Source organism: Symphodus melops, assembly GCF_947650265.1.
Source record: "Symphodus melops genome assembly, chromosome: 6".
Classification (NCBI taxonomy): domain Eukaryota; kingdom Metazoa; phylum Chordata; class Actinopteri; order Labriformes; family Labridae; genus Symphodus; species Symphodus melops.
The window spans coordinates 1,073,109-1,088,001 of NC_136696.1; the positions used below are offsets into that span (position 1 = coordinate 1,073,109).

The window sequence follows — 14,893 nt, forward strand, 5'->3', positions numbered from 1 at the left end:
GTGTTAATGTCTAAATTTAGAAAATTGAATCAAGAATACAAGTAAGCAATCGAACAGAAGGCCATACGAAGAGAAGTCAGGGGCGAGAGACTGGCTGTAAAACCAGGGGCGAGAGACTGGTTAGTTAGCCAGGGGCGAGAGACTGGCTGGGATAAATGTTGGGCTGGGTCTTTTCTTCTGACACTGAATGACAATGTCAAGAAGGCAACAGGTTGAATGCTGGTCATTTCAGTCGACAGAGAACTGTGTGTGGGATCATTGGGGAGGCGGTGAATCAGCAGAAGTGTATTAAAACTGTTTGTGAGTCTGGGATAGAACCCCCAGTGACTGGCTGCAGTTGTCATTAGGACTGCTGTAGAAGCTTGCCAGTTAGGACTCCAAATAGGGCATTGCGTCTTTACATTTTCTGCTGTTCACGTGTATATAGTGTCTTTTGTTGTGTGTTAATTTGGACAGAAGTTCTGTTCCTTAAGTTCAAGTACAAATATTTAGAGATATATATTTTTTTATTCCGTTCATTGCACCTCCTTTTCTCTTTTCTCTCACTGGTTCAGAGAGTGGAAAGGGGAAAGGTAGGGGTTTTTTCTTCTACCCTGTTACTAGTATTTTGAGCAACACCTTTAGCTCTACCTAGTAGATGTGTGTGTGCTGGTAGAGTCTTTGGATGTGTGAGTGAGTGCTGTACAGCCTGAGTAGATGTGTGTGTGTGCTGTTGATGTCTGTTGGTGTGTGTTTGTGTGCTGTGTGGTAAATCATGTGTGTGAAGGTAATTATTTTGTTTGAGTGTGATTGATAAATAGAATATTAGTGTTATTAAATAGGCAATAATAGTGGAACATTTCCTGAAGGAGAGGAGTAGATCTTTTAAAGTTCTTCTAGTTAGTTCAAACAAGCAGTCCTAGTAGCAGGCCTCCCAGAATCAGTAAAAGCAAAACTAGTTGAAATGCCTGGTTTTAATAGTGTATCGCTCCCCAGATGGGAGATACACGTCTTACATCACTTACGCTCACATAAACAACAGCAAACAGCAGATGATAGAGTTAATAAGACTTAGAGCTTCACCTCCTAAAGATGCTGCTTCAAGAGGCAGAGGCTACTTTGTACTACTATCAAATACAAGCCATCCAAATAAGCGCTGGTGTTTCATCTAGAGCAACCATATGTACAGCAGCCATATCACTCTTATGAGAGGAGTACAGGGTACAATTTCAATCTGTACAGGCGTGGTTACAGGGGATATGGTGGACTTGGCTGGGGTGGGTTTGCTCCAGGTCCACAGAATCAAGGATGTTTTTATTGTGGGACACTCGACCAGTGGGCCAGACACCGCCCAGGACAGTGGGCTGCTCCGGCCCTCCCTCACAGGGCCCTCTGAAGCAGCAAGCAGCATGGTTCTTATCAGTACCGGCCTCCTAATGGACAAGGAGCCACCCAGGTGTGACAGCAGCCTGGTTAAATGTCAAGGGTCATCCAGAGTGCTTTAAGGGAGAGGGTTTGGCAGAGCCCCTCCTCACAAAGACTGTTGAATTCATGCAGCTCTATGGTTGACACAGGACTGTTACTCCACTCTCACTGGTGATGTTTCACAACCTTCAATCTTCATCGCAATGGGTTGCAGTGGTGGAGTTCACGGGTCAAGGGACATTCTTGCTTTTTACAACTTTTGGGAAACTTGGGTGCAGTCAATCCAGCCTTTAGTCCCTCCAAAAGACCTGTACCACGTTACTTTAAATTACATTCGCACTTCCAACTTTGTGTATCATGATGCTTTTGAAGCATGTTGTTATTTCTCACTGGTGTATTACCTCTCTCTGTATTCTTATGGGCCCAGAGGGTGTTGTAGCTGCCGTTCATTTGACCTCTAACAGACAGAATGGTTTTAATTCTCAGATTATTTTACTCCATTCTTCTTAGATGTTTCTGAAAAAGGGGGTGTTGTTAATGCGGCCCTTTTTCAGGCAAAAGGGGGACATAGACGGGCATTGATGCATAATATATGCAGTGGCTGTAGTAAAAGCTCTTGTAAAGACAACACATAGTGTGACTTTCTTCATCCTTATCTAAAGCATTCACCGTGACAAATCTCAGACAAACAAAGTTGTAAATAGTTTTGTTCCATTCACACATTATTTACACTGCAGAAAGCATAAACATAGCTGACTAAATGAACCTTTACTTCTCACATCTGTGAAGAACAAGTCCAGAAATATGTCAAACTAAGGGCTAATTTGTCAAATGTGTATATTGCTCATTTAGAGGTGAGTTGACATCTGTTCCCCATTACAGGTCTCGGAGATCCACTCCTAATTCTTTTGATTTGACTAAAGGTCCCACTTATATAGATTCGATTGGGGTACCTAGGGGGGTTCCAGATGAGTATAAATTAGCAGATCAGGTAGCTGCAGGATTCGAGAACATTCCCATCATCTCTTCTATTTTTCCAATAACACCTAGTAAGAATGTAGATAGAATTAATTATATACATTATAATGCTCAACGGCTTGCAAATTTAACCAGGGATGCTGTTGCTGGATTGTCAGAGCAAATGGCAGCCACCTCTCTAATGACTGTACAAAATAGAATGGCCCTAGACATGCTTCTGGCTGAGAAGGGTGGAGTGTGTCACATGTTTGGAGATCACTGTTGTACCTTTATTCCCAATAACACAGCCCCGGACGGCTCAGTCACTAGGGCGCTTGCTGGTCTCCGCACTCTGTCTGAAGAGATGATGGAACATTCTGGAGTATACAGCCCATTCAATAGCTGGGTGGATCGAATGTTTGGTAAATGGAAGGCTGTCTTTCTGTCTATACTAACCACTATCATAATGGTTATTGCTTTGCTTGTGCTCTGTGGGTGTTGTTGCATTCCATGCATCCGCTCCCTCTCAATACGTTTGATTTCTACTGCTATTGAAGGTAAATTAGATGCTCCTCCCCCTTATCAGTTGCCCTTGATTGCATCTGAGACTCAGGCTTTGCTACTCTCCGATGCTCCAATGATTGAACTAGATCTCCAATGTTTGTGAAGAAGATTCTTTATAAATTGACCTCATGTTTGATGAGGTCAAAAGGGGAGTTATTAGAATAATAGGCCTCTTTCTACTTAAAATCAAAGTGTTTACTGCAATAATGTATTGTTGAATAAAGGTTTGATCACCAAATACAAAGGAATGATTAGATATCCATTGTATGAATGATGTTTGTTCACATTTATATTATATCAGTTATTATATCATGTTTTACTCTAAGTGTTTTAATCTAATTGTTTGTCGTCTGTCTCCAAACCCCCCAATGATGAGAAAAGTCTATCCTCTCCGTCTTCTGCCTGCTCCACTTACAGACGACGTGTCCTCAAACAGGCCGTTTGATGATGAATAGATAGATGAATAAAAAGGTAGAAGAAGCAGGGAAAGCAACGCTCTGTGTGTGTGTGTGTGTGTGTGTGTGTGTGTGTGTGTGTGTGTGTGCACGTCTGACTGTGTGTGTATGTGAAGCTCCGTAATGTGAATTCACAGACTCGGACGTCACAGGATCAATCTGATGGTATGAAGACGTGGTGGAGGCTGAGCGTGGTTACTGCTCGCAGTTTGAAAACGTGTGAGAGACAAAAACATGGTGGATCTTCGGCTGGGAGGAAGAGTTCAGAGAGCGATAAGGCGCTCAGCTGCTTCTTACTCTAACTAGACTGAGAGCGGTGTCACCTAAAGGTCAGGTTAAAGATCTGAAGGTGACACTGTCAGCTTCTTGATTAGAGTCAAACACACACACTTCACTGTTCCCCCCGCTGCTCCTCTGACCCCGCCTCTCTCTCTTTGTTACTAAAGCAGAGGGATGACTCTGTCCCTCCTGCACACTCCGACTGAAGGTGAACTGTTAGAATATGGCAGGTTGAATCAGCGGTCTGAGCAGGGCGTCACGTGAGGAAGCACAGAGCTCTGAGACGACTTCCTGTGACCACGTGGCATCAGTGAACGCACCGAGGCGTCCTGTCACATCCCTCCATCACTCCCCAAATCCCTCAGTCCCAACCTCATCACTCACTTCTAACCTCATTGGTTGCTTCGTTTTCCACCGAGGGCGCCTCCTCTCCTGCAGCACACACACACACACACACACACACACACACACACACACACACACCCTCTCATGACTTCCCTGTGTGTTGACATGTACAGAGCTGGGTGTGATCTTTGGCTGCTGCTGTCCCCGAGGCGTTTATCCTCTGTGTGAGACTGTTATTGTTGGAGGGACACAGAAGCTGAGGCCCCCTCCAGAGTCTGTTATTCCTGCTGTGAGACCCTGTGCAGGAGGAGCTGTCAGCCTCCTCATCCCTCCTGCCTGCATGACCACCATGAGGTCCAGGGTCTACAACTCTGCCCCCCCTCCCCACCTGACATCCCAAACATCGACTCTCACGTCTCTAAACCCACCTGTTCAAACAAGCCTCCTGTTTTTAATGTAGTTAAACCTGTTCATTATTGATTTATGTTCTCACACTGTCCTCAGCTTGTCTTTGGCTCTAGTGTCCGATGATTAGAGGCTCATCCCTCCTGTCCTTCAACCAGAAGAAGAAGCAGATTCATGTGTGCTGAGAAGAAGAGGAAAGGCTGCAGTGTTTCCTCAGAGGTCACTGTTTTAATATTCAGAATGATCGATGGATTTATAAAACGGAGCGTTTCCATAAGAACAGAAGGAGTAAAGCAGCGTGGGCCTGGAAGAGCAGCATTTCAATCAGGATGTAGCATTACAGATCCAGGAGGACCAGTGCTGCCAGACTGGAGGCTCTGGTGTGAAGACCAGACCAGACCAGACCTGAGTGCAGGTGGGGGATGAGGTCTGAGAGGGACTGGGGGGGGGGGGGGAGGTTTTGGATGTGGTGTGAGACTTCACTGGGAGCCGTGAAGGTGGATGAGGGTGCTGGACTTCTGCTCATCCTGGAGTCTGTCTCTGTGTGGTACCCCGAACCAGACCCGGCCTGAGACTGATCCTGCATCAGGGTGTGTGAGTCTGGAGATGTTTGTTTTTGTGATGGTAGAAAAACAGGCAGGAAGTGAGTTCAGGCGGGCGGGTGGAGCAGCCATCAGCATGGAGGATAACTCCAGCCTTTTAGAGGATTCATCTTCAGAGAGTTCAAAGCTGCTGCAGGTGAAATGTTCTGATGTTCTGTTTGGACTCCAGAGAAAGGAAGAATTAAATCTGCAGGTTGTGTCCAACAAAGCAACGCTCTCCCCCCGATGACTTCACTTCCTGTGGTTGCAGCTTTCAGCCCTTTTCAAACAGAATGATGGCGGCTCCAGTAAACGCCTTTGGTTTCACGCTGTTTGTGATTAATGGAACATCAAGAGCCGATCTGAGCTCAGCGTGATTTGTTCCTGAGGACACGAGTCTGCCCGGGACACACACATCATTAATGAACGAGGGGAGTGTGTGTGTGTGTGAAGCTGTCTCTGAGAGGGACAGGAGAGCGTCCCTCCTTTGAGTCGTGTTTTTACACAGAACAAATCTCAGCTTGTTGTTCCTCGTGGTTCAGATGCTGCAGGAGAGATTGTGTCTGTTGAAACAAGCGAAGAGGAAGCAACCTTTTCCTGAAGCTGGATATTACAAATGTTGTGTTGTAAGGAAGTGGTTTTGGTAAATACTCTGTTTGACTTACTTGCTCATCTAAAGCTACGACATGCAGCTGGTTAGCGTAGCATAGCACAAATAGTGTGTAAATAAAGTTGGTGTGAAGGTGAAACATGTTCAGCACAGTGAGAGGGAGGGAAAGTCTCCCACATGTTCATTTCATGTAAAGACGCTTTAACAAGCTCCTGGCAGCAGGAACTTCAACTGCTCCATCAGTCGAGGTCTGAGGGAGTCAAACGAGCCTGGAACTAAACTGACTCAAGTCTTATTGTGTGTCTTTGTTTTCACTGCAGAGTCGGGTGGGGGGGCAGGATGGAGTGCTCCTGGAAGACGCTGCTGCTGCTGGTCACACACACACACACACAGCTCAGAAGCGCTAGCTCGCTATCAGACCGATTTCCAGATTTGGTCGGTGCTGGGACTTGAACCGGTGACCTTCTGGTTCCCAAATTCGTCCTGAGCTGCTGCTGCCACCTCATCACTGGTCTCACATCAGAGCACAGAGTCTGCATGGATATCATGTCAACAAGATCAAAGTGGACACGGTCACAGAATAAGTTGGACATGGAAGCAGTTTGGAGAAAGACGTGTCATCAAAGGTGTAAGTGAAGCAACAGACAGACTCCCACAGCTCATTAAATCCTCCCTCAAGAAGAACAGGACGGAGAAATGACACATCCCTGATTCTCTAATTGATCTCCTTTAATGTGCTCATCAACTCCTGGTCAGCAGTGATGTATTTAGAGATGGGCTGCTTCCTGTAACCACATGACTGACTCGTGCATCTTGACTCTCTGAGCTGTTGAAGCTTCATCAGCTTGATGTGTTGACGTTCTCCTGGGTGGAAGTCCAGACGAGAACAGATTCAGCTCTCTGAAATGAAACAACTCATTTAGTCTTGATGCTTGTGCTGCTCTCTTGCAGACTCCAGGTGGAGACCGTTGTGTGACGACGGTTGGATGCAGGCGGCGTCGCCACGGAAACACATCCTGCTGTTTGCCACGACCCGCAGCGGCTCGTCCTTCACGGGGCAGCTGCTCAACCAGCACCCGGAGGTGTTCTACGTGTTTGAGCCTCTCTTCCACGTGCAGCAGGCCTTCGCCAACTCCAGCAGCAGCCACCCGCGCCGCCGGCCGGACCGTCGGGCGCTCCTGGGAGCGTACAGGGACCTCCTCCTCAACCTCTACGCCTGCGACCTTCACTTCATGGAGAGCCGCGGGACCACGTCACCAGCGCCTTGTTCCGTCGAAGCTCCAGCCACGCCCTCTGTGCCCCTCCCGCGTGCTCGGAGGGAGGCGGGGGCGTGGCCTCAGACCTGCCCGATGAAAGCTGGTGTCCGAAGAAGTGCGGCGCTCTGAACCTGACTTTAGCGTCCCTGTCGTGTCTGTCGAGGGGAAACGTGGCCATAAAGACGGTGCGTGTCCCTGAGGTTGGCGACCTGCGCACCCTGACCGAAGACCCTCGCCTGGACCTGAAGATCATCCACCTGGTGAGAGACCCCCGAGCCGTCCTGGCCTCCCGCATCATGGCCTTTCCAGATCAGTTCCGTGCTTGGAAGATATGGAACGTCACGGGACGGCAGCCCCGTCACGTGGACCTGTCCCAGATCAGCAGCACCTGTAAGGACATGTCAGCCTCCGCAGAGACCGGCCTGCAGAGACCGGCGTGGCTGCAGGGACGCTACATGCTGGTCCGATACGAGGACCTGGCGTTTGACCCGGAGGAGAAGGCGGCTGAGATCTACAGGTTCGTGGGGCTGGAGATGGGGGAGCGAGTGCGTCTGTGGATTTCAAAGAACACCAACAGTCATGTGTCTGCTCCCTCCCAGTGGAATTACAGATACTCCACCAGCAGAGACTCCAGAGCCGCCGCCCAGAGCTGGAGGCTTGGACTCAGCTTGGACATGGTGAGGACGGTGCAGCGACTGTGCAACCACACGCTCACTCTGCTCGGGTACAAACCGGTTCAGTCTGCAGCTCAGCTCAGAAACCTGTCGCACAGATTAATCCAACACCTGAGCTTTGACACCCACACATGAGCCTTTCTCATGTATGCACATGCACGCCTTGAGCTGCCGTTTCCCCTCCTCTCACCACTGATCACACTCACACAAGAGGACGGGGACACATCTCCTCAGCTTCTTTCAGGACTCAGAAAGAAGATGTTGGTTCAGAGTCACCATTTCCAAAGTCAAAAACACTTGTAATGGCGGCTTGCTTCACTTTGAGGTGGACAGGCTGCAGGAGTTTGCTCTCATGAAAAACAATGTGCTCAGTGTTCAGGACTAACACACATGTAAAGACACCAACCAGCCAGGCTCAGACTGAATGTGGATTCTGAAAAGACAAACAGCCAATCAGAGTTTGTGGTTTCAGGTTGGGGGGCGGGGCGTTCCTGTGGACACGCCCCTGCTCACAGGTGTCCCTCACAGCGTGAGCGAGGTGAGCTGAACAGAAGCACTGAGGGGAGTTTACAGGAGTTGTGTGCAGCTTTGGAACAGGACTGTTTCTCTCCTCTCTGTCGTCGTGCTGATGGGATGAACGTTATTTCACTTGTTTCATCAGAGTCATTTCATTTCACTCCTTCTTCACTGTTTTTATCAAAGACATGAAAAGAGTTTTCATCCTAACTCTCTGTACTTCTCAGAGCGGGCCACCCAAACTCGCCTTCTTTTATTGCTGCGTTTTCAAACAATGTCATGAAATCTTCTGCAGCTCGATGACGACAGAACAAAAACTGTGAATGCTGTTTGTGTTTATATTTGTAAAGACTTTTTAATAAACCCTTCATAAGTTAAACACCACACAGCCGTGTGTGTGTGTGTGTGTGTGTGTGTGTGTGTGTGTGTGTGTGTGTGTGTGTGTGTGTGTGTGTGTGTGTGTGCGTGCTGCAGTTTCTCTCGTCCTTGTGTCTGAACGCCGTGAGGCAGCGTGCCAGCTCCACACACGGGCCCATTCATGTCCACGGCGTGCTGCTCTCTGGAGAGAAAGGCTGAGCTCGTTTCAGAGGAGGAGCTGGATCGGATGAGTAACAGAAGAACCTTTGATTGACAGTGATTTTCTCTCCTTTGAATCTTGCATGGAGGCGGAGCTTGTTGCCCGCTGGGCGCTGTGAGCTTCAGTGTGATGGACAGTCTACAGTTTGAGCAGAGCGCTCATGCTAACCATGCTAGCATTAAATGGGAGCTGAAATATTCTCTGATGTATTTTTAGACTCCAGCGGTCCTTCAGCTGCTGACAGCGGAGGAATCTCAGCGCTGCCCCCGCAAACAATCGATCTAGATCTCCAGCTGAGGAGGATTTAAGATGCGTGCAGAACAGATTGTCTTTCTTTGGACTTCATCTGCACGGCTCTACAAGCGGGCCATGAAGCAGAGCTTTATGACACCCGGGGAGATACGCTTCATCCGCTTTAGCATCACTGACACACAAAGCTGCCACGGCCTGAGTCAGCCGTCAGCTAATTACTCCATAGCGCCGCTCCTTTCTGTCTCCTGAACTGTGCTGACTGAATGTAGCTCTAATCAATACTGCTGACTTCTCCATGTGCTGATATTAGAAAACACAAAACGCACCTTTTATTCTCTCCGCTGTTTGTTTCAACTATCGTCCGTCATGTTCAAGAACATTTGTTTCAACCTCATTTAAAGCCCGCTATGTGTTTGTTTTCTTTTTGTGACAAACTGTCAGTTTGTGTTGACTTTGGCGCCCCCCCGTGGACGACGCGGCATATTTGATCTCTTCAAGACGTGAGCTAATCACACCTATTTGGTTTGTTTTGAAGCAGGCTGTAAACATGTTCATGTCTGCTGTAAAAACAGGCTTTTTGAATGGGTGTGTATGTGACTTCCTGTGCTGCTGCAGCAGCCAGCCTCTAGTGGACACTCGGGGTACTGCAGGATGTTACACTTCAGCTTCAGCTACACTGGAGTTTGCTGCTTGGTCTCCACATGGCTCTAACTTCCCGCCCTGAAGGACTTTGCACACGGAGTCCGTTTCTCTCGTTGGTCAGTATTTTTTATTTTCACAACAGGTTTAATTTTCTGTGTTTTTTCACATCGATAAAAAGAAATGAAAACAGACTCGGTGTGTCTTTCTTTCTTCAAGTATATTCTCTAAGATAGGAGCGCTGGAGCTGCATATTCTTCTGTTAGTCTGAGTGAAATGAGAGAACCATGTGCCAGCTGAAACACTTTCCTTTCAGACGTCAAAGAATCAAATGAAACATCCTTTAAAAAGAAATATATTGTGCTTTTAGTGTTAATAATTCAGAATTATAACTACAGTGGCTGGGAAGTCAAAAATAATAAAAACTTACAAAGCTGGAGAGAGATTTAGATTTTTATAAAACAAATGTACAAGTGGCAGAACACCTTCAAGAAACAAATTTACAAATAAATAAAATCTTGTCAGACACGAGACGCACCAAGCATCAACCTCCAATGCTGAAGTGCAAAATCCTGCAGTTCCTTGAGTGTCCACTAGGGTCAAATGACAAACAGAATTTGAATTCTAAAATGATTTAGCACATTTTTAACATCTACTGAATATGAGAGATTTATTTATTTTAAAATTCTCCTTCTGTTGCCTCACACCTGCTGAAATCAGCACCTCACTATGTGGTCGAAGGCAAAGAACACTGAGGTGCAGGAAGGCTAATACATCTAATACGATCAGGTTACACTCCGACAGGCCGACATGGTCACAACACTGTTTGCTCTCATTCACACACCTGGCTGTGATCACCTGTAGTCTTGGCTTTCAACACATTAAGTTAAAGCTCCACATAGTGTTCAGGAGAGGAATTACACACTTACACAAAGGAAGACAGAAAGACAACAACTAAAGAGGGTGTAGTGGTTGTCATGGTGATGGTGTTATAAAGGTGGGATAAGTTGGAGGTGACCCGGCCAGGGCTGAATGTGAATCTGGCTCCAGCAGAGTCATCGGGCTGCACATGATGCAGCTAAGCTTGGCTGCTGTTTGGAGAAAGCTTTCAATATTTGTCCAGCAGGTGGCGCTGCTTCTTTAAAATGAGCTAAGTCTCAAAAACATCATACTTTCAAATCCAATTGATGGGGATGATCTCAAAATCTGAAACTTTATGCAAAGATAATTATCATATTGATATAAAACAGCTGTGACATAGATCACAGGTTAGTGTTCATCTTTACTTCATTTAATTTTCAGAGAGGAATCTCCTTCAGGAGTTTACACTTCTGTAGGATCTCCTTCACACACCTTCATCTTCTTCTATTATTTATTCACAGATTAAAAAGAATTACAATTCCATTAATCCAAAGTCTGTGACCTGGTGACCAGCTGCCTGAAGAACCACAACATGTTTTAGTTCCTCCATTTCCCTCATACTAAGCAATATTTATATTTCTGCTACAGTTTAGTTCATATTGTGTGATATTTACATTTTATATTTCAGCAATATCTATCCATAGTTTACTATGCTGCTACCTGTAAATAACTTTACTATACAGAGCCCATTTTACCTTCATTAGAGTTACTTTTTTATATTCCTCTTCTGTGATTTCTTTTTAGCTGTGTGCACTTTAAGATGAAGCAAAATTATGTATTGACAATAGAGACACTCTATTCAATTATTTTCTGGTTATAGAAACACAAACCTCTAATCACTGAACACATGAACACAATGAGACTAAAGGCTAGGCTATAGAAAGCATTGAAGATGGTGATACTGTTGTTATGTAGGACTGTATGTATGTATGTAAGACTCCTGCTTCTTCATTAATCTCTATATAAACCTGCAAACATCTTTGTAATCGACTCAAACTGACAGATGTCTCATCTTTGTCACTTTGTTGTGAAATTAATAAAAACTCTGGAGAAGTTGTTTTTATTCCGACGCTGACTGTTGGTCTTGAACTCATCAACACAAACAAGACGTGTCCTGCGCATGCGCCGCACCTTTTGACGCAGCCGTTACCTTTTGAATCCAGAAGAATCGACAGAAATCAAGAAGGAAGAAAGAAAACAACTTTACATTTTTCTGTGAGAGAATACAGGGAGACTGATGTGTGAGTAAGCTGGGGTTTGTTTTAATCTAAAGTAAATTCAGTTTAAGTCCAAAACCGGAGTTAAGACTGTTCCTAGCTAGCAGCAACCAGACCAGTGTTTGAGTTTAACACAGTGACCTCCTATCAGCTCTCTTTCAGTCAAGTGTGTGCAGTGCATGTGTGGTAGTCAACAGCTACTGGAAACAGAAGATATAATATACTTATTGGATGTATCTTTAATGGACAAACTGTAAAAACAGACTCGCTGACTGGAAGACAGCCCTTATCACGGTCACACTTCAAACCTAAACACCGACATCTTCAGAAAAGATGACTGAGTTAAATAACTGCATTCCTGTCGGTCCACTAACTCACCTGCCTTTCTGCACACTCTTGACCTGTTCACTCATTACACATAACCACATGAAAACGGTTACTGAGGACAATGTGCTGCTGAGATTGTATTTTCTCCGACGCTCATGAACGCCTCGTTATAGAGACGATATTTGGCGGCAAGCGCGAGCGCTTTTTGTCTTCATCCACTTAAAGCCGATAAGTGATGGTTGGCAAAAAGAAGGAAACATGACACAAGAACTGAATATTTTCAAACTTTTCAGCGAGACAAGGACAGGAGAAACGCGTGAGTACACTGAGATTTTATTATATTAATATTTATGAATGTTTAAACTTTAAAGGACTGGTTTTAAGTTGAGCTAGCTAGCAGTATGACATGGCTAATATTAGCATTAGCCCTCTTGGAGACTCTTCAAAACATGTTTTACTGATCTTTTTGTCATTTTGGATGCTCTGGCATTCATTTTTAACAAAGTTGTGTATTGCGACTCAATTTTTATAAATGGAAATGATTAATCTCTATATAAACCTGTAAACATCTTTGTAACAGACTCAGACTGACAGATATCCCAGCTCTGTCACTTTTTGTGCCTTGACTAAAAACACTGTAGAAGGTGTTTTATTACGATGCTTAATGCTGCACTTGAACTCATCAACATGAACGAGAGGTCTCACTGACTTTATTGTCACAAAGAAATTATGTGTTTGATTCAAAATATAGAGATATAGATTCTAACTGTGCTCCCCACAGACCAGACAAAAAGACTTCTGATAATGTCCAAAAGTTTTTCTTATGTTGTGTTGTGTGCCTTGTGTTTATTTTGTTGTTTGGCACTGAAACCATCAATAATATAATTTCTTTGTGTGTTGAATAAGTAGATGCAATAAGTAGATGTTATTTTATTTCCATCGTTTTAGCAGCGTAAGTGAAGTGTTCAAATAAGTTGATTTCAGTCAAAAAAAAATCATAAATATTTTGTGTGTTATCTGTATTTCTTTAAAATAATAAAGTTTTGCACTTTCATTTGAAGAAATATCCCAGCTCTGATTGAGTATATTAAAGTAGAGACCATGTCAATGAACTATGAGGGCAAAATACTAAAACAAAGTAATCGTTCATTTATCGTAATCCAGGTCAAATGTAGTGTTCACTGAGATCATTTTTCTCTACTGTTCTTCTTTTAATGTTTCTAAAATGTAATACATTTTTAAAAACTTAACTTACACTATAACATATGACCCGTTTCATAAAAACATCATACCTAAATGTATTTTAAAAGACTGAAATACTTTGTGTTTGCGGCCACGTGAACAACTTTAACACTGACTTCTTTTCTCTCAGACGCTGCACAGGGATTTAACGGCTGTGTATTTATTTTACACCATGATGATTCTGATCCATGGATCACATGTGGCTTGATACCATGGGGGGTGATCTGATCATGGATCATCTGGAAACTGTTTCATCTCCAGTCTGACATCCACAACATGCTGAAGGTAGGTGATCCCAACTTACTCTGTTAAGTTTGCTGACTTACTATCCAAACCTAGTTAGCTTAATGCATTTTACTGTGAGCTCAGCGGAGAGGTCATGAAGAAACCTGAACTGATGATGGTAAATTATTAATTTTTATTTCTTGTTATAACAAGGGGAGGAGAAGAGACTCTGAGCTGATATGGGTTTCTCATAAAACAATAAAACTGAAAGAGTTCCTGACAGTCTGAGCTCAGACTCTATTTTGAGTGGACCGAGCAGAAGGACACAGGGTGAGTTTAATTTAACATTATTCCGACTTTACTGTTCTAACCTCAGGTTGATGCTTAGTAATAATTCAAACTGATCAGAGACAGAACAGGATCAGCTCTGTGAACGTGGAGTACTTCCTCTTTTCTCAGCTTTTAGTCAACAAGTAAGGTCAAGTAAAAGTTGTGTAGCTAAAAATCTGAATCGTTCTGAATCAGACTTGTTTGTCAGGACTCCTGCGGTCGACGCTCTCAGTCTGTGTTGCTGGTTTTCTCTCAGATGAAATAAAGTCCAGAGGACGTCAGTGCTTATGTTCCACGTTCATGTTAGATATTCTCCACCTCCTCAAAGTAGTTATGATAAATAATGGATCTTAATAAAATGTTATAACTATATTTGACCAAAGGTGGTTTTATGACATGATTTGATCCTTACAGGCATCACAGACTTTGTTTTATATCCTTCTAGAAAAAAAAACCTGTTGGTCCAAAGGTCAAAACTGCTGTTAAATATTAACATACTGCTTTAATGTTTGAGGTTTAAAATTCAAAACCTCGATATTATCAGACACACAGGAAGGATAAATGTTTGAACTAAATGTGTATCAAACCCTAAAAGCAGACCAGGGTCAAATACCAAGCAGGGAGTCAGATCAGAAGGACAAATCAGGTTCAGATCAAAACAAAGTGCAGTGATGTGTTTGATCAGGTACTAAGGCAGACAGGAAGAGAGGCAGAGTCACATAAAGGTTCACATTAGGGGGCGCTAGTAGCCAAGTGGTTGGTGTCATTTCCTGCTCTCTCTCTCTCTCTACCTGATTTATGAATCTGTCTCTACTATTAAATCATTAATAAAAGGACCACAGTAGGTATTAAAATATGGAGGCTTGACCATCTCCATTTAACATAACCTTCCTGTTTGTGTCTTACCTGTATGTCTTCCTTGTCCTCAGGTCGATGTACCATGAACGTCATTGATTGTCCTGAGCAAACTGGAGATCAGAAGATGAGTGATGGAGGAGACAAAGAGGAGGACAGAGCAGAGTCTCCTCTGTCCAGCTGTCTCTCCATGAAGAGTGACTGGTCTAAAGATTTTCCTCCAAACTTCGGTAATGAACCAGGACCCTCAGATCAGAAGATG

The 14,893-nt window shown here is 44.4% G+C and overlaps 2 protein-coding genes and 1 long non-coding RNA gene across 3 annotated transcripts in view; all 3 read left to right on the forward strand.

Annotated features, from left to right (window-relative positions):
• The window catches only part of LOC306825396 (uncharacterized protein), a 498,202-nt gene that overhangs the window by 362,563 nt on the left and 120,746 nt on the right, over positions 1 to 14,893 (forward strand). The gene's annotated exons all lie outside the window — the stretch shown is intronic.
• LOC306825786 (carbohydrate sulfotransferase 1-like) lies at positions 6,043 to 7,665 on the forward strand (the record flags this gene model as incomplete). The annotated part of the gene is given in 2 exon segments (XM_079346743.1): positions 6,043 to 6,836; positions 6,839 to 7,665. Coding segments are annotated over 2 exon segments (1,077 nt in total). The 5' UTR covers positions 6,043 to 6,586.
• On the forward strand, positions 11,548 to 14,869 carry LOC306825407. Its single transcript, XR_013779257.1, has 4 exons — positions 11,548 to 12,295; positions 13,352 to 13,506; positions 13,660 to 13,776; positions 14,706 to 14,869. It is a non-coding gene; the product is annotated as an uncharacterized lncRNA (long non-coding RNA).